The sequence below is a fragment of the Bos grunniens genome, chromosome 3 (genome assembly GCF_055505025.1).
Source record: "Bos grunniens cultivar Pamir isolate PY7600 chromosome 3, Bosgru_T2T1.0, whole genome shotgun sequence".
Classification (NCBI taxonomy): domain Eukaryota; kingdom Metazoa; phylum Chordata; class Mammalia; order Artiodactyla; family Bovidae; genus Bos; species Bos grunniens.
The window spans coordinates 102,439,600-102,459,122 of record NC_141167.1 but is presented as its reverse complement, the minus strand read 5'-3'; the positions used below and the strand labels follow the sequence as shown (position 1 = coordinate 102,459,122).

Genomic DNA, 19,523 nt, shown 5'->3' with positions numbered 1-19,523 from the left:
AAGTGGAATTCCAAGTTCCTTTCCAGACTCTGAAATAACCACCACACCTTTGAAAGGAAAAATTGATGAAACTCAGGAATCTGCATTAGTCTGGAACATGTACAATTTTCTTCAAGCAAAGAGTAAACAATTCTTATCCTCCTTAATTCAAAAGAAGTCCTTTTCTCTTACTGCTTTTGATAAATTTACACATTCCTCTAATAAACTGTGACCTTGTAATTTTTACTATAGAGAAACAACTATTTAGGAACAAATAGTTCCTAAATACCACTTTTAAAAAAGTAAAATTGCCTAAAATCATCCTAAGCATTACTTTGTTATAAGCCCTTGTCTGTAAGAACTTTTAATCCAGTTGGGAAAATAAAATATATACATATAAAATAATCAATGAATAACATACTAGTACAATAGCATTACACAGTCATTTGTCTATTCAATTAGTATTTATTAAGCACCTACAATATGTTTAACATTGTGCTACGGCACTGGGAATATAAAGATGATCAAGATTTAGCTCTTGTTCTGAAGATCTCATGTACAGCATGGTGATCATAGTTAACAATACTATTTCGTATATCTGAAATTTGCTAAGGGGCAGATCAGAAGTGAAGAAAGGAAGGAAGGGAAGATGGAAGGATGGAAGGAAGAAAAGAACAAGAAAGAAGGGAGGAAATAGTAATGAGGTGATAAATATGTTAACTTGACCATGGTGATCATTTCACAATTTATACAGATATCAAAACATTAAATCATACACCTAAATAGATACAATTCCTATCTGACAATTATATGTCAAAAAGCTGAAAAGAAAATAATTAAGATTTAGCTCTTACATACATGTAGCTCATACTCTAGTAAAGTAAAATTATAAAGTGATAACCTGACTATATGTATAAAAAATTAGAGAATGAGATAGCAACAAGGTGATAATTAAGTGGTACTGACTGCAGAAGTTCTTGGTGGAATAGAAAATTAATGACTTGAGCATCAGGAAGGAGTCAAAGAGAAGGTGGACATAGCACTAGGACATGAAGGATAAGCAGAACACGTAAAAAAAGGAAGTTGAAAAACTAGTCATTTGGAGAATTTATGGCAATTTAATCCAGAATCAATAACTTCAATTTTCCCCACAAGGAGCCAAGAGGGAAATAGTCACTGTAGTGGGTTTTCACCTACCTCATCTGATTCTGATAGAAATTCCTGCATGATGTCACTTTCGCCAATGACTCGTATTGAGCACACTGTAGAAAACAAAGATAGAATCTGGCATGAGGCCCTAAAATCAAGAATATATAGTCAAGAACATATCAAGATTTAAATATAAATCATCAGTAGCAGGCAATGCTGAAGTAGTATGCCATCCATGACACATGGTATTTTAAGGCACAACAAACATTTATATATGAAGTAGAACGGAGGAATAATAGAATGTACAAAGAAACAGCTTGCTAAAAACATTAAATTAGACAAATGAAGTCATTCATAAAAGAGAAATAAAAGTTCAGTAAATCCAACTTTGCTGGCTTGTGTTAATAAGCCAGAGAATAGAGCAAGAGTACGGACAATTAGGAATGTATCAAACACACAATTAAAATACAAAGAAAAATATCTATTTGGCATAGGAGAAGGTCAGTAAGAGAATCATTAACATTTAAAGCCACTTTGGGAAAAAAGGGGTAATCAAGTATTAATCTGAGTACCTCTTCTCATCTCACAAAGTTTAACTTCAAAACAACTACAAGTGAAAAAAAGAGAGAGAGAGAAAGGGAAAAGGAAGGAAAGGAAAACAGGCAGGTAGGTAGGTAATCATCTAAGAGAGTCAATTTCTTAACATTCTCATGGGGATAATAAATTACACTGCTGATTTTACTTCATTTTATTAAAAAAAACCTGTACTCTTTTTCATTTCCCAAGGGCTGTGTTTAGAGGCCATTCCACATTAGAGAAGTTAAAAATAGATGAAGTTTAACTACCTTCTATGGAGGAAACGGTTTTTCTTCAGGGAAAGCTCTCTACCAAAGTTTTAAAAAATTCAACTAGGTCAATTAGTTCTTCTATAAGGACACAGAATTACTAAATACCACATAAGACCATTATTCTATTAAATGAGTATTTTCAACAAAAAACTATTGCATGCCCAGCAAATTATATAACTCAATATCAAAGCAAGGTCTCTTCTCTGTGCCACAAACTGAACCATCATATTTAGGAGATCTTTGTCATTTCTCCCTGCCTTTCTAGATAAATGAATGTCTCAGCTTCCACATACAAAGATTCCTAATGTCTTGTTTGCAAGCCCTGAGATATTAATAACAAGTTAGTTTTAATATTTCTACCTATAACCTGCTAAGAACAAGGGGACTTTAGTTTGCTCACAACTCAGCAAACCTGTCCAAAAGGAATAAGGAATTTTCAAGTAGGCTATGTCAGTAAACTAAGAATCACTTTCATTAAAATGTCTTAAATACCTAGCTTCCAAATAAATTTGGCATGTTGAGTGTGTATGTGTTTGCTGGCAAATAATATAACCCTATAAATAAAGGTCCTTAATGCATAACAAAATAATTACGCATTTTTCTATTGTTGTTAAGTGTTCAGTGAATCAATAATATAGGCTATTAACTGTTGTACTGAACAGTTCAGTGTTGGGCTTTAACGCTCAGATCAATCAACATCTATAGTCAGAAATGTGACTTTCACTATTGAGTTTCCGGAAACTTAGCTATGCAGCTTAGGAGCCACAACATACTATCTTGACCAGATGTTTACTCAAGATAATAGAGTTTAATAGGCTGGCTTACCTTTTTCTAGATATTCTTCCAACCCCCGACGTCGGGCATCTAATTGCTGTTCTGATAAAGAGAATGGCCACTTCCCTGGAAGTCGGGGAAATGTAAAGTTGGCAAACTCTCTCTTCAGGTTCTGGTGTAAGATGGCAAATTCCCGGTACCGCTTAGAACACAGCTGCCTCCCTGCCATGTAAACATTGTAGACCTGGTGAGGGGGAAGGACAAAAAAAAAGCCTACTTACTACATATTAAATCACAGAATCACCTAGAGTCAGGCTCAGATTACCACTGGTTAGATCAGAGAAGGCAATGGCACCCCACTCCAGTACTCTCGCCTGGAAAATCCCATGGATGAAGGAGCCTGGTAGGCTGCAGTCCATGGGGTCATGAAGAGTCGGACACAACTGAGCGACTTCACTTTCACTTTTCACTTTCATACATTGGAGAAGGAAATGGCAACCCACTCCAGTGTTCTTGCCTGGAGAATCCCAGGGACGAGGGAGCCTGGTGGGCTGCCATCTATGGGGTTGCAGAGTCGGACACAACTGAAGTGACTTAGCAGCAGCAGCAGCAGCAGCAGGTATATTTCTCTATATACTTAACAGAGAATTTACGTTCAAGGTCACCATAAAACAAGATTTACTTTTAATAAATATGCCAGAAATTGTATGTAAAAAAGACAGATACTGCCTTCAAGGGGCCCATGATCTTATTTTTGCTATTACAATTAAACTCCAGCACACTGTTTTAAATATCTTTGGAGCCAATTATCAGTTTTTATTTTCAGAAAATTAAAAATCATTCAAAGCCAATGTGAATGAACAAGCAAGCAAATTTGGAGAGAGATGTAAAAAAGTTAGAACTGATCATAAAGCAAAGTGACTGACATTTGTGTGTGAACCACATTTCCAAAGAAAAGGTCTAAACAATGATGTAAGCAATACTGGTATTTTTGCTACCAAAAAGATCATTTTTCTACCAAAAAGATCATTTTTGCCAAAGCTCCTTTTTAAAATCAGATGTCCCTAGTTTTGGTCTTCTCCTTTCCAACATTAAAACAGAGTTAACAAAAAGCTGAAGAATAAATGTACTCTAAGGACCTCCTCATAATAATAAACAGTTAATAATCCTCATAAAAAAGTAGACAGATTTTTGTCTATTGTTCACAGATGCATGCCAAGCTTCTAGAATAGGGCCTGGCACACGGTAGGCACTCAGTAAATATTTGATGGAGAAATGAATGTATATATGTGCAATTCTTAGATATGTGTCCTCATAAAGGAAAGTGATAGGATACATGATCCAAAAACATCAAGTAAGTAACTTTGTAGTCTCAGAACATATCAAATTACACAGAGATGGGAAAATTAGCCCCAAATCACACTTACTGGATTAGCAAACATCAGTCAAAAATTTAAACGTGCACAAAACAGGTCATCTACTCGTGTAATCAAGACTTAGTCACTGAACATAGAACAGACTGGTGGTTGCTAAGAGGGAAGGGGTTGGGGGAGAGATGGGAGTAGCAGGCTGGGGTTACCAGACGTAAGCTTTTATATACAGAATGGATGAACAACAAGGTCCTACTGTACAGCATAGAGAACTATATTCAATATCCTATGATAAACCATAATGGAAAAGAACATAAAAAAGAAAGTGTATATATATATATGTATGAATGTATACCAAAAAGAATATATATATATTCTTATAAAAGAATATATATATATAACTGAATCACTTTGTTGTACAGATGTAGTTAACACAATTACTCTAAATCAACTATACTTCAATTTAATACATAAACAAAGACTTAGACACTGAGAATGTATACACCAAACCATTTCCTTCAGTCTCAAGAAGAATCTTTTCCATGCTTCTATGATTTAAGAAGTATAAATTAAATGTAATAATAATTTAGTCATTCAAAACTCCTCTCTCACAACTCTCCTCCTATGATCCTCCCATAAGCAAAGCCTCTAACTACTATCAGTGTCCAGGGAATGAATATAATCCTGATCAACAAGTTTTCTTCTTATAATTATCATGCAAATTTGTAACTGATTGTAATGAATCACACGTAATACCAAGTATTCCCATCACTGCCTTCTAAAGACTATGACTACATTTCCCCAGTGATGATCACTTGAGTGATCTCAAGTCTAACAAAACATTTCTTAGGGTAGAAAGAATCCTAAAACTTAAGAGGCCTTTGTGACAATTTCAACCCTAAAATTTCAGTTTCTCATAAGGTGAGAACAGTAACATCAAATAGCCTCTCACCACCCACCTCTTCCCACTTAAATGTGAAGTCAAAGGGAACAGAACTATAAATAGGATGCCTGACAGTTCAGTAATACATCCACGCAGGTAGGAATGGCTTCCACAAGAGCTAAACCATTTTTATATTAGCGGTGCTTAGCAAACGAAAAACATACAAAAATATATTACAACAGTGATGCTTTGTTCTTCATTTGTCCTTAAAATTAACCTATGATTCATTAGTATTCATTTCGCTGATTTGGACACACTCATTTGCAAAGAAAAGGACTGATTCCCCACTGAATCAACTCGTGAAAGTCCATGAGAAATGACCATGGTCTCATTACAAATGAGAATGGTCTGTCAAAAAATATATTTGCCAGACAAGAAGGAGATTATCATAAAATAGGGACTAAAGATATAGGCAGGCAGGCAGTACTTTTAGGATCTTTCCATCTTAATGTAAACCCCAGACTGGCTGGCTCATACATGGAATTAGACAGTTTGTCTAGCTTGCGAGAACATGTTGAATTTAACGATCACTGGTCACTGTCTTCTCCAACTGACCATATCCTACAAAACTTCAAAAGTTGGAATGTTCAGATTGCAAAGTCAGCTTCCAAGGGTAACAAGTTATTGCCCTCTTGAGATACTCTTTGCTGAGTTCGACCCCCATGAGGGAAAAGGAATGAATTATGAGTGGGGAAAGTGTAAAACTTATCTGATCGGTGATCTGGATTCTGCAAATAAAAGTTTCAAAATTCAGCTTTGAAATAATTTCTAAATTTCTGGATTCTGCAAATAAAAGTTTCAAAAATCAGCTTTGAAATAATTTTTAAATTTCTCTATATGTAAATGTTGAAAATCCATGCCATACCATTTTGCTTTATCCTCATGACTCAATTCTGTGGAATGAATGCCAGAAAGTGGTAATTGATAAATTCTCACAAAAGCACAAACCACTGTAGGGAAAGCAATTCTAGTAATATCTGGGCTCTATATTCAATATCAAAAAACAAAATTCCAGATAACAGAGATCTTTATTTTGTTGGTTCCTTAATCCCCACTTACAGATTTCTTAAGGCTTTTACATGGTAACATCTCATTCTGTGTAGGATCTGAATATTAAAATGTTCTTTCTCAAGTCTCTAGTAACCCACATGAATTGTGCTACTGAACACACAGAAGAGAATCTCCTTAAACAATGCAAAAGTGATCAGACACAATATTGTAAAGCAATTATCCTCCAATAAGAAGAAAAAAAGAATGACAACACCACCCAAGTTCTGCCTCCAAATGTCAAACAGACATTCATCTGGTTCATGCTATTGATCTGGATAAATCCTCAATGTACATTAGGACCAACAAATTGTTTCCAATGCCACCTTGCCATTTAATCTTGCTTTTAGCTGAAAATTTGTCTTCCAAAGGATACCTTATTGGCTATTCACAAGCTGCTTATAACAGCAAAAGGAGATTCAGCATTCTTATCTGATTTCTGAGTGAAATGCATGAGATCCTTAACTAAGGGATTCTTTCCCAATGCTGAAGTATTTAGGTTTCTTCTTGGAAAGAAAAAAATCAAAAGACAACCAGATGCTACTAAAGAACTTAGGCTACGTGTGTGTGTTTTCCCTAATGTAGATCGTAAATGACATCTATTTTCTTTATTTGGACCTCAGGTGTATAGAATTGGGTTAACAACAATCCTTGGTTCATAACACAGTCTCATTTTGATGAACTCTGTTTGGATATTTAATTCAGATATTTTTATCTTTTAAAATTTATTTAATTGATTTTTTTTTTTTTTTTTTTTGCCATTCCACACTGCATGTGGGATCTTAGTTCACCAACCAGGGATTGAACTCACACCTCCTGCAGTGGAAGCACAGAGTGTCTTAATCATTGGACCACCAGGGAAATCCCAATTTAGTTATGTTTAATGTGAGAGTTGGACTGTGAAGAAAGCTGAGTGCTGAAGAACTGACGCTTTTGAACTGTGGTGTTGGAGAAGACTCTTGAAAGTCCCTTGGACTGCAAGGAGATCCAACCAGTCCATCCTAAAGGAGATCAGTCCTGGGTGTTCATTGGAAGGACTGATGCTGAAGCTGAAACTCCAATACTTTGGCCACCTCATGCCAAGAATTGACTCACTGAAAAAGACCCTGATACTGGGAGGGATTGGGGGCAGGAGGAGAAGGGGACGACAGAGGATGAGATGACTGGATGGCATCACCGACTCGATGGACATGAGTTTGAGTGAATTCCGGGAGTTGGTGATGGACAGGGAGGCCTACCGTGCTGTGATTCATGGGGTAGCAAAGAGTCGGACATGACTGAGTGACTGAACTGAACTGAACTGAACACTGTAAAAAATAAACTAAAAACTAAGGCCTTGACAAAAACATCCCTAACCACATAGTCTCTGCCTCCTTCACCCCATCTCCCTGTTTCTCTCTCAAAATTATTAGGCTCAACCATGTTTCATTATTCCTGTTTTTCTTTTCATAGTTTATTCCTACGTTTACATGTACTCTTTACATTTTTATTTTTTATGTTCATTTTTTGGCTGCCCTGGGTCTTTGTTGCTGTGTGCAGCTTTTCTGTAGCTGTGGGAAGGTGGGGCTACTCTCTAGATGTGGTGTGTGGGTTTCTCACTGCAGCAGCTTCTCCTGTTGCACAGCACAGGCTCTAGAGCACATGGGCTTCAGCAGTTGTGACACGTGGGCTCAGCAGTTGTGGTGCATGGGTTTAGCTGCCTCAAGGTACATGGAATCTTCCCAGACTAGGGATCGAACCTGTGTCCTCTGCATTGGCAGGCAGATTCTTAACCACTGGACCATCAAGAAAGTCCTTATTTTAATTTTTGAAGGATATTTCAGTTTTATTAAAAGTCTATCATGCAGAATAAGACTTTTTGGCACTTATTTTTTCACATAGTCTCATCCACAATGCTATATATCTTTGTGGTTTATTCTACTGTACATAACACTTTGTTGTTTTACATTTTTTAAAAAATCTGTTCTGTTGACATACATTTAGGTTGTTTCTGGGTTTTAATATTTCTTGGTTTTAGCCATTATGAACAATGCTACTGTGAACATTGGTGCATGCGCTGCCTGTAGTATATACAGTAATATAAGAGATTCTCCTGGATATACTCTATGTGAGGAACTTCAGAATTATAAGGTATGTGAACATTCAACCTAAGGAGACAATGCCAACTTATAAGCTAAAGCAGTTACATAAATTTATGCTCCTTACACTCCTTTTCAGTAATAATATAAAAAGATTCTCTTAATTTTTGCAAATGGAATGGGTATGAAAAGATTTCTTGCTCTGGTCCTAATTTACAGTTCCAAGATTATAAATGATGCTGATTATCGTCTCTCCATATATATTTATTGGCCAGCTGCCCAGGGATCAAGGCTCATCCACCAATGGGCCAATATCAACTGTGGAAAACCCCAGACCCCTCAGCCAGCTGAGTCAGGAACTGGCCCCACTCACCAGCAGTCTGACATCTGACCCAGAACCCTCCCAGGACACGGCCCCACCCACCAGTGGCTGATAGCTTTTGCACTAGGCAAGGCTTGGCAACCAACCCAATCAGGAGTCAGCCATGCCTACCAATGTGCCTCAAGTAGTCAGCCTGCCACAACAGAAGGGCTCATGCAGCCCATATAGATGGCACCCCTAAAGCATAAAGGTCTGGAGACCAGAAGCAAGTATGCTGCTGGCCCACAGGTATTTCCTACTTAAGGCCACTTCTCCATGATAAGGAAACATACCAACCTACCAAATACATAGAAATAAAAACACAGAACTGGCAAAATGAGGCTACAGAGGAATATGTTCCAAACAAAGGAATAAGACAAAACCCCAGAAGAAGAACTAAGTGAAATAGAGATAAGCAATTTATGCAACAAAGATTTCAAGGTAATGACCATAAAAATGTTCAAAGAACTTTGGAGAAGACTAGATGAACACAGTGAGAAGTCAGAATTTTTCTAACAGAGAGTTAGAAAATATAAAGTAGACCCAAACAGATGAAAAATACAGTAACTAAAATAAAAAATACACTAGAAGGATTCAATAACAGATTAGATGATACAGAGGAATGAATCAGGAAACTAGAAGACAGAGTAAAGAAAATAACTCAAACTGAACAGAAAAAAGGAAAAATAATTTTTAAAAATGAGACCTTTAGGACAACATCAAGCATATAACATTCATTTAACAGGGGTCCCAGAAGGAGAAAATAAATAAAAGGTGCTGAGAGCTTATTTGAAGATGTAGTAACTAAAAACTTTCCTAACTTAGGAAAGAAAGCAGACATCCAGATCTGGGAAGCACAGTGAGTCCCAAACAAACCAACCCAAAGAGGACCACACCAAGACACACTGTCATTAAAACAGCAAAAATTAAAGATTAAGAAAGAATATTAAAAGCAACAAAGGAAAAGCAACTAGTTATGCACAAGGGAACTAACTCCCATAAGGCTATCAGTCAACTTTTCAGCAGAAACCGCAGACCAGTAGGGAGTGACACAGTATACTGTAATGATGAAAGGAAAAAAGCCACAACCAAGAATACTCTACCTGGAAAGGATATTATTCAGATTTGATGGAGAAAATCAAAAAAGGTTTACAGACAAGCAAAAGCTAAAAGAGTTCAGCCCTATGAAACCAACTTTACAAGAAATGCTAAAGGGACTTCTCTATGCAAAAAAGGCCACAACTAGAAATAAGAAATTAGGAAAGGAAAAGACAAACATACAGTAAAGGCAGTTAGTTGATCAGTCAGTTATAAAGCTAGAAGGGAGGTTTAAAGACAAAAGTATCAAAATCACCAATATCACAATAAGCAGTTAAAAGATATACACATCAAAAAAGGATGTAAAATATGATGTTAAAAACAATAAACATGGTGAGGAGTAAAAACACAGGATTGTTAAAATGCATTCAAAATTAAGGGATCAGAAACTTAATAGAGTGACAGACTGCTATATATAAACTTCATGGTAATCACAAACCAAACGTCTACACAAGATATACACACAAAGAAGAGAAAGGAATCCAAACAGAACGCTAAAGACGTGGTAAAAAGCAAAAGACAAAGAAAAGAACAAAAAAGGGCCATAAAAACAACCCCAAAACAATTAATAAAACAACAATAAGTACAAATCTATCCAATTACTTTAAATATAAGTCGACTAGGTATTCCAATCAAAGACACAGAGCTGCTGAATGGATATACAAACAAGAACCATATATATGCTGCCTAAGAGAAACTCACTTCAGATCTAAAGACACACAGGCAGAAAAGGAGGGAATGGAAAAAGGTATGCCATATGAATGAAATGTAAAGAAAGCCAGAGTAACAATACTTATATCAAACCAAATACACTTTAAAACAAGGTCTGTAATAAGAGATAAAGCAGAAAACTACATAACAATCAATGAATCAATCCAGTAAGATGTAACAATTGTAAATATGTATGTACCCAACACGCTGTTGCTGCTGTGTTAGTCGCTCAGTCATGTCCGACTCTTTGACACCTCATGGACTATAGCCCGCCAGGCTCCTCTGTCCATGGAATTCTCCAAGCAAGAATACTGGAGTGGGTTGCTATTCCCTTCTCCAGGGGATCTTCACAACCCAGGGATCAAACCCAGGTCTTCTGCATTGCAGGCAGATTCTTTACCATCTGAGCCACCAGGGAAGCCCATGCACCCAACATAGGAGCACCTAAATACATAAAGCAAATATTAATAAATATAAAGGGGGACAAACTGACAGTAACACAATGACAGTACAGGACTTTAACACCACACCTACATCAATGGAGAGATAATCCAAAGAGAAAATCAATAATGAGGGATAGTCCCAGCATTCCAGTGGTTAAGACTCTGCACTGCCAATGCAGGAGTTGTGGGTTCAATCTCGGGGGGGGGGGGGGGGGCGGGCGGGGAACTAAGACCCACATGCCAAGTGCTATGGCGAAAAAAAAAAGAAGAAAATCAATAATTAACACTAGCCTTAAATGACACATCAGACCAAATGGACTTAACCAGATGGACAACTATATATATATATATAGTTGCTGTTGTTGCTATTCAGTCACTCAGTTGTGTCCGACTCTTTGCAACCCCATGGACTGTAGCACGCCAGCCTTCCCTGTCCTTCACCATCTCCTGGAGTTTGCTCAGACTCATATCCATTAAGTTGGTGATGCCATCCAACCATCTCATCCTCTGTTACCCGCTTCTCCTCCTGCCTTCAGTCTTTCCCAGCATCAGGGTCTTTTCCAGTGAGTTAGCTCTTCCCATCAGGTGGCCAAAGGATTGGAGCTTCAGCTTTAGCATCAGTCCTTCCAATGAATATTCAGGACTGATTTCCTTTAGGATTGACTGGTTTGATCTTCTTGCAGTCCAGGGGACTCTCAAGAGTCCTTTCCAGCACCACAGTTTGAAAGCATCAGTTCTTCAGCACTCAGCTTATTTTACTGTCCAGTTCTCACATCCATCCATGACTACTGGAAAAACCATAGCTTTGACTAGATGGACCTTTGTAGGCAAAGTAATGTCTCTGCTTTTGAATATGCTGTCTAGGTTTATCATTCCCTTTCTTCCAAGGAACAAGTGTCCTTTAATTTCATGACTGCAGTCACCATCCACAGAGATTCTGGAGCTCAAGAAAATAAAGTCTGTCACTGTTTCCACTGCTTCCCCATCTATTTGCCATGAAGTGATGGGACCGGATGCCATGACTTTCATTTTTTGAATGTTGAGTTTTAAGACAACTTTTCACTCTCCTCTTTCACTTTCATCAACAGGCTCTTTAGATCTTCTTTGCTTTCAGCCATAAGGGTGGTGTCATCTGCATACTTGATATTTCTTCCCACAATCTTGATTTCAACTTGTGCTTCATCCAGCATGGCATTTCACATGATATACTCTGCATATAAGTTGAATAAGCAGGGTGACAATATACAGCCCTGTCATATCCCATTCCCAATTTTGAACCAGTCCATTGTTCCATGTCCAGTTGTAACTGTTGCCTCTTGACCTGCATACAGGTTTCTCAGAAGGCAGGTCAGGTGGTCTGGTATTCCCATCTCTTTAAGAATTTTCCAGTTTGTTGTGATCTACACAGTCAAAGGCTTTAGCATAGTTAATGAAGCAGAAGTAATCGCTTTTCTGGAATTCTCTAGCTTTTTCTATGATTCAACAGATGTCGGCAATTAGATGTCTGGTTCCTCTGCCTTTTCCAAATCCAGCTTGTACGTCTGGAAGTTCTAGGTTCACATACTGTTGAAGCCTAGCTTGAAGGATTCTGAGCAGTACTTTGCTAGCATGTATAACATCCCACCCAAAAGAAGCAAATTATTCATTCTTTTCAAGTGCACATAGAACAGTCTCCAGAACAGATCACATACTAGACTACAAAACAAGTCTCATGAAATTTAAGATTGAAACCATATCAAACATCTTTTCTGACCACAATGCTATGAGACTAGAAATGAATTACAGAAAAAAACTGCAAAAACCACAAACACATGGAAGCTAAACAATATGCTACTCAACAAAAACAATGGGTGAAGAAATAGAAGAGGAAATTTAAAAATACATGGAGACAAATGAAAACACAATGATCCAAAACCTATGCAAACAACAAAAGCAGTTCTAAGAGATGTTTATAACAATATAAGTCTACTTCAGGAAACAAGAAAAATCTCAAATAAACAAGCTAAACTTACACGTAAAGTAACTAGAAAAAAACACAAGCAAAACCTAAAGTTAGTAGAAGGAAAGAGACCATAAAGATCAGACCAGAAATAAATGAAAGAGACTAAATAACAACAGAATAATAGAAAAGACTGATGAAACTAAGAGCTGGTTCCTTGGCATGACATTTTTAATGTACTGAAAGAAAAAAAATCATCATCCCTGAATTTTATGCCTTTCAAACATAAGGGTGAAATAAAGACTTCTTCAGATCAACAAAAGCTAAGAGAAATCACTGCCAGCAGATCTACACTACAAGAATATTAATGGAATTTCTTCAGGCAGAAGGAATATGATACCAGATGGAAACTGAAACTACAATTATACAAAGGAATGAAAAACACAAGAAATGGAAATATGTGCTTAAATATAAAGAAACTCTTCTCATTTTCAATCTCTTTATTTACTTAAAGCAAAAACAACAACAAAATCTCATAAAATTTATCATACATATAGAAGAAAAATGTATAACAACAGCACAAAGGATAAAAGGTAGAAATGAAATATATCATTAGTAAATTCTTACACTGAGAAGCAATAATGTATTAAAGATACTATTTATAAAGGTGCATACTGTAAACCTAGAACAACCACTAACAAAATGAAACAAATTATATAGAGATAACATGGTATCATTAAAAATATTCTATTAATTGAAAAGAGCAAGAAAGGAGGAATAAAGAACAGATGAGATACAGATAACAAAGAATAAGATGGCAGACTTAATTTTAACTATATCAATAATTATACTAAGGTAGCAGACTACGCACTGTAAATAAAAGACCAAGATTTCCAGACTGCATAAAAAAGCAAGACACAATTATATGCTATCTACAATAAACTCATTTCAAATATAATTATACAGATAGGTTAAAAAGGACGGAAGAGATATCCAATGAAAACAATAATCAAAAGAAGGCTGAAATGACTATTAGTGGCTATATGTTAACATTAGAGCAGGACTTCAGAACAAAGAACATTACAAGAGAGAATGTTTAAGGGATCAATTCATCAAAACAACATAATAGTTTCATTACACATAAAAAATGGGTAGAACTGAAGATTATGCTTCAGGTAAACTCACTATAGACCAACCCTCACAGTGAACAACCACAAATTCTGGAAAAAAAATACAAAAACCAATTACTTGAGGATTCTGAATAGTACCCTAAAATTGTAGATAGGAGTCAAAACATAAAGCAACTGACAAAAAGCTGGGGAGTTTCCTACTTTGGGGAGTTTTGCTTTCATAGTAGACCTCAGTCAAAGAGTAGCATAACTTAAGCAACTAAAACTCCAACAGACCTCTTTCTGGCTGGAGGAAAGAGAGACAGGTTCTGGGCAATCACAGATGCCACCAAAATGAGTGGGGAATCCCAAAGGAGAGAGAATCAGAGAAAGAGATGCCTTAACTCTGTGAACAAACATCACATACACCTCAGGCTGATTCCTCCCTAAATGATATACACACCAGACAGACTCGAAAGCAACACAGCAAAAGCTTAAAGAACTGTAATGAGACTTGTACAACTCACAGAAGCTGACACAGCTTACTCAGTTAACTGCCAGGTAAAATAAACACATCAACATTCCTCAGAAGAATATCACAGAATCCAGAGCCTACACAATTGTAACATTCATAATAACCAGGACACAGTCCAAAATTACTCACTATACAAAGAACTCAGAAGATATGAGCCATTCTCAAGGAAAACAAACACACTAAACAGAGGACAAACTCAAAATGACATAAATATTAAAATGTTCAGACATATACTCAATGAATACAAAAATAAGAACACACATATATGTTCAACTGATTTTCAACAATAATGTCAAGACGTTTCAATGGGGAAAGAATGGTCTTTTCAACACAACTGCTGAAACAAGATGTCCACATGACGGGGGTTGGGGGAGAATAACCTTGACCCCTAGATTATACATATAAAACAGTCAACTCAAAATGGACCACAGACCTAAACATAAGAATAAAACTGGGATTTCTCTGGCAGTCCAGTGGTTAAAACTCCACACTTCTAATACAAGGGGTGTGGGTTTGATCCCTGGTCAGGGAACTAAGATCCTGCATTCAAGCACAGAGCAGCCAAAAAAAACACAACAAATAAGAAAACCAGGATCCAGCCACTTTGGAAAACAATTTGGCATTTCCTCAAAAAGCTCATCATAAAAGTTATTATATAACCCAGCGATTCTACATACTCCTGAGTATTTCTTTCCAAGAGAAATGAAAACAGGTATCCACACAAAAACTTGTATACACATGCTCAATCCAGCATTATACATAAGAAGCAAAAAGTAGAAAAAACCCAAATGTCCATCAACTGAAGAACAGATAAGTTAAATGTGGTATATTCATAAAATGGAATGCCATTTGGTTGATACATGCTACAACATGGATAAACTTTGAAAACACATATGGCTCCATTTATATGAAACATCCAGAATGGGCAAATCTACAGAAATGCAAGGTAGATGCCTACGACTAGAGGGGATAGGAGGTTTGAAGAATGAAGGCTAAAGGATACAAAGTTTCTTTTTGAGAGGATGAAAATGTTCTAAAATTGTGGTGATAGTTGCACAATGCTGAGCATACCAAGAACGACTGAACTGTATACTTTAAATGGGTGAATTTATGGTATGTGACTCAAACCTCAAAATAAAGTTATTGCAAAAACAGAAAGGTAAAACTATAAAACTTTCTTAAGAAAACATAAAATATTTGCATCCTTGGGGCAGGCAGATTTCTTAGAACACAAAAAAGTAACATCCATAACAGAAAGAAATTGACAAACCAGACTTCATCAAACTTTATAGCTTTTTTTTTTCCCAAAGGCAGCTAAAAATAAAATAAAAAGGCAAGCCACAGACTGGGAAAAATATTTTACAAGGCATCTATCTGATAGAAGAAATATACAGAATACATAAAGAACTCTTACACAAAATAACAAGACAAACAGCCCAATTTTTTAAATGGGCAAGAGTAGAACAGCTACCTCAACAATGAAGATATAAAAAAAGCCAGTAAGCACATGAAAATGCACTCACCATGAGTCACTAGGCAAATGCAAATTAAAATCAGAGAGAGCTACCATTATATTCAGAATGAGCAGAATTTAAAAACTGAAAATACCAAGTGTTCAAGAGGTTATGGAGCAACTGGAACACTCCACTACAGATGAGAATACAAAAATAGTACAGCCTCTTTGAAAAACAGTTTATAAGGTTACTTACACTTAGCATTTGATCCTGCAATTGCATTTCTAGCTATGTATATACTCAAGGGAAATGAAAACATAACTCTACATAAAAACTTGTACGTTAATGTTATTTCACGGCAGCTTCAGTAATAATAGCCCAAACTGGAAACAACACAAATGGGCAACAACAAGTGGATGGATAAATAAATTGTAATAAATCCATCCAATGGAATACTATCAGTAAAGGCAATAATCTATTGGTCTATGCAACCACACGCATCAATCTTAGAAGAACTACACTAAGCGAACAAACCTAGACATGAAAGATTATAGACGGTATGGTTTCACTTATTTTCAGTTCAGTTCAGTTCAGTTGCTCAGTCGTGTCCGACTCTTTGCGACCCCAGGAACCGCAGCACGCCAGGCCTCCCTGTCCATCACCAACTCCTGGAGTTCACCCAAACCCGTGTCCATTGTGTCAGTGATGCCATCCAACCATCTCATCCTCTGTCGTCCCCTTCTCCTCCTGCCCTCAACCTTTCCCAGCATCAGGGTCTTTTCAAATGAGTCAGCTCTCTGCATCAGGTGGCCAAAGGACTGGAGTTTCAGCTTCAACACCAGTCCCTCCAATGAACACCCAGGACTGATCTCCTTTACGATGGACTTGTTAGATCTCCTTGCAGTTCAAGGGACTCTCAAGAGTCTTCTCCAACACCACAGTTCAAAAGCATCAATTCTTCTGCACTCAGCTTTATTTATAGTCCAACTCTCACATCCATACATGACTAATGGAAAAACCACAGCCTTGAATAGATGGACCTTTGTTGGCAAAGTAATGCTCTGCTTTTTAATATGCTGTCTAGTCAGTCATAACTTTCCTGCCAAAGAGCAAGCGTCTTTTAATTTCATGGCTGCAATCACCATCCACAGTGATTCTGGAGCCCAGAAAAATAAAGTCAGCCACTATTTCCACTGTTTCCCCATCTATTTCCCATGAAGTGATGGGACCAGATGCCATGATCTTAGTTTTCTGAATGTTGAGCTTTAAGGCAACTTTTTCACTCTCTTCTTTCACTTCCATCAAAAGGCTCTTTAATTCTTCACTTTCTGCCATAAGAGTGGTGTCATCTGCGTATCTGAGGTTGTTGATATTTCTCCCGGCAATCTTGATTCCAGTTTGTGCTTCCTCCAGCCCAGTGTTTCTCATGATGTACTCTGCGTATCACAGTAATCCAAGTCTATGCCCCAAAGAGTAATGCTGAAGAAGCTGAAGTTGAACGGTTCTATGAAGACCTACAAGACCCGCTAGAACTAACACCCAAAAAAGATGTCCTTTTCATTATAGGGGACTGGAATGCAAAAGTAAGAAGTCAAGAAATACCTGGAGTAACAGGCAAATCTGGGCTTGGAGTACAGAATGAAGCAGGGCAAAGGCTAATACAGTTCTGCCAAGAGAATGTACTGGTCATAGCAAACACTCTCTTCCAACAACACAGGAGAAGACGCTACACCTGGACATCACCAGATGGTCAACACTGAAATCAGATTGATTATATCCTTTGCAGCCAAAGATGGAGAAGCTCTATACAGTCAGCAAAAACAAGACCAGGAGCTGACTGTGGCTCAGACCATGAACTCCTTATTGCCAAATTTAGACTTAAATTGAAGAAAGTGGGGAAAACCACTAGACCATTCAGGTATGACCTAAATCAAATCCCTTACGACTATACAGTGGAAGTGAAAAATAGATTTAAGGGACTAGATCTGATAGACAGAGTGCCTGATGAACTATGGACAGAGGTTCGTGACATCGTACAGGAGACAGGGAGCAAGATCATCCCCAGGAAAAAGAAATGCAAAACAGCAAAATGGCTGTCTGAGGAGGCCTTAAATAGCTGTGAAAAGAAGAGAAGCGAAAAGCAAAGGAGAAAAGGAAAGATAAAGCATCTGAATGCAGAGTTCCAACGAATAACAAGAAGAGATAAGAAAGCCTTGCTCAGCGATCAATGCAAAGAAATAAGAGGACACAATAGAATGGGAAAGACTAGCGATCTCTTCAAGAAAATTAGAGATACCCAGGGAACATTTCATGCAAAGATGGGCTCGATAAAGGACAGAAATGGTATGGACCTAACAGAAGCAGAAGATATTAAGAACAGGTGGCAAGAATACACAGATGAACAGTACAAAAAAGATCTTCACAACCCAGATAATCAGGAACGTGTGATCACTCACACTCACCTAGAGCCGGACATCCTGGAATGTGAAGTCAAGTGGGCCTTAGGAAGCATCACTATGAACAAAGCTAGTGGAGGCGATGGAATTCCAGTTGAGCGATTTCAAATCGTGAAAGATGATGCTGCGAAAGTGCTGCACTCAATATGCCAGCAAATTTGGAAAACTCAGCAGTGGCCACAGGACTGGAAAAGGTCAGTTTTCATTCCAATCCCAAAGAAAGGCAATGCCAAAGAATGCTCAAACTACCGCACAATTGCACTCATCTCACACGCTAGCAAAGTAATGCTCAAAATTCTCCAAGCCAGGCTTCAGCAATATGTGAACCATGAACTTCCAGATGTTCAAGCCGGTTTTAGAAAAGGCAGAGGAACCAGAGATCAAATTGCCAACATCCGCTGGATCATGGAAAAAGCAAGAGAGTTCCAGAAAAACATCTATTTCTGCTTTATTGACTATGCCAATGCCTTTGACTGTGTGGATCACAATAAACTGTGGAAAATTCTGAAAGAGATGGGAATACCAGACCACCTGACCTGCCTTTTGAGAAACCTGTATACAGGGAAAAAGCAAGAGAGTTCCAGAAAAACATCTATTTCTGCTTTACTGACTATGCCAAAGCCTTTGACTGTGTGGATCACAATAAACTGTGGAAAATTCTGAAAGAGATGGGAATACCAGACCACCTGACCTGCCTCTTGAGAAACCTGTATACAGGTCAGGAAGCAACAATTAGAACTGGACATGGAAAAAAAAAAAAAAAGAACTGGACTGGTTCCAAATAGGAAAAGGAGTACATCAAGGCTGTATATTGTCACCCTGCTTATTCATTTAGTTTACATTCAAGAAAAGACAAAATACAGTGACAGAAAGGTGATCACTGGTTGATGAAAGCAGTGGAAGGAGTGAAGATGACCGCAAAGGGGTGTGAGGCAACTTCCTGGGACAACGAAAATGTTCTATATTGACTGTGGTGATTATAAAACTATGTACATTAATTAAAACTCACGAAACTGGACATTTAACAGTGATGAATGTTAATCCAAGAATATTATGCTTAATGAAGTTTATTTTTAAAAAAGGACAATTAGTAGTTTCATTCCTTTTCTAAGTCTACAGAGGTTCTCAAAGTCTTAGGCAATTCCCCAAAGGTGCCAACATCCAATGTGATCCATTTTTAGAACCTGACCTTGATTTCTACTTCTTACGTGTCTTATGATTAAAAGTAC

General features: G+C 37.4%; 1 protein-coding gene across 5 annotated transcripts in view; it reads right to left on the bottom strand.

Moving 5' to 3' along the window:
• The window catches only part of SNX27 (sorting nexin 27), a 79,713-nt gene that overhangs the window by 28,781 nt on the left and 31,409 nt on the right, over positions 1 to 19,523 (bottom strand). For all 5 annotated transcript variants that reach the window (XR_015161009.1, XR_015161010.1, XM_086392681.1 and 2 more), the window contains 2 exons: positions 2,802 to 2,994; positions 1,177 to 1,241 (listed from right to left, as the gene is read on the bottom strand). Coding sequence is in view for 3 of the 5 variants with exons in the window: in XM_086392681.1 (XP_086248807.1) it covers positions 1,177 to 1,241; positions 2,802 to 2,994 (258 nt within the window). In the remaining 2 variants the exon portion in view is untranslated. The remainder of the gene's footprint in view (positions 1 to 1,176; positions 1,242 to 2,801; positions 2,995 to 19,523) is intronic.